This window comes from Gavialis gangeticus, unplaced genomic scaffold, assembly GCF_001723915.1.
Source record: "Gavialis gangeticus isolate Ggan-Ray unplaced genomic scaffold, GavGan_comp1, whole genome shotgun sequence".
Classification (NCBI taxonomy): Eukaryota; Metazoa; Chordata; order Crocodylia; family Gavialidae; genus Gavialis; species Gavialis gangeticus.
Genome location: NW_017729034.1, coordinates 10,470,702 through 10,471,252, shown reverse-complemented (window position 1 = coordinate 10,471,252; position 551 = coordinate 10,470,702). Strand labels below are relative to the sequence as shown.

General features: G+C 53.0%; 1 protein-coding gene across 1 annotated transcript in view; it reads left to right on the top strand.

The window, feature by feature from the left end:
* FSTL1 (follistatin like 1) overlaps window positions 1-502 on the top strand; it is a gene marked incomplete at its 5' end in the record, with an annotated part of 19,510 nt that extends 19,008 nt beyond the window's left edge. The window contains one exon of the mRNA XM_019526673.1: window positions 139-502. Coding sequence (XP_019382218.1) covers window positions 139-183 — 45 coding nt within the window. The remainder of the gene's footprint in view (window positions 1-138) is intronic.
* Window positions 503-551: the final 49 nt, after the last annotated feature.

The following is a 551-nucleotide window of genomic DNA, read 5'->3' as shown; positions in this document are numbered from 1 at the left end:
GCCATATACCCCTTGCCCTCATTTTGTTTTTTTGCCATGCTGGCACTCCAGCACCTTCTGAGGTAGGCACTGTGGTGTTTTTCAGCACTCCAGCCATAAAATGTTGCCTACCCCTGACCTAGGTCTCTCTTTCCCCAGGAGACAGCTGAGAAGACCAAGCGAATGAGCACCAAAGAGATGTAAGGGGACTCTGTGCTAGAGGAGCCTGGGGGGCTGGGCCTGACCTGCTGCCCTGTCCCTCCATGCCAACCTCAGTATGCACAAGTGTCTGCTACCATTGCCCAATCACAGATATTTACATTGTATAGCATTGGGATTTTTGTTTTGTAATGCAGTGGGGGAGGGGAGTGCCGCCCACACATTCAGGGAGTGTTCACTGCTGGGGGGTAGCAAGGCCAGGAGGAAGTTATCACAGCCCCTATGATCTCCCTTGTGGAGGGGATCTATGGATCTGTGTAGACAATGGCCATGGAGGGCAGTCAGTGTAGGTTCTATGCTAAGAGGGGGATCTGGGGAAGGAGAGCGGGTTAGTGTTGGTGGGGAGAGAGAGT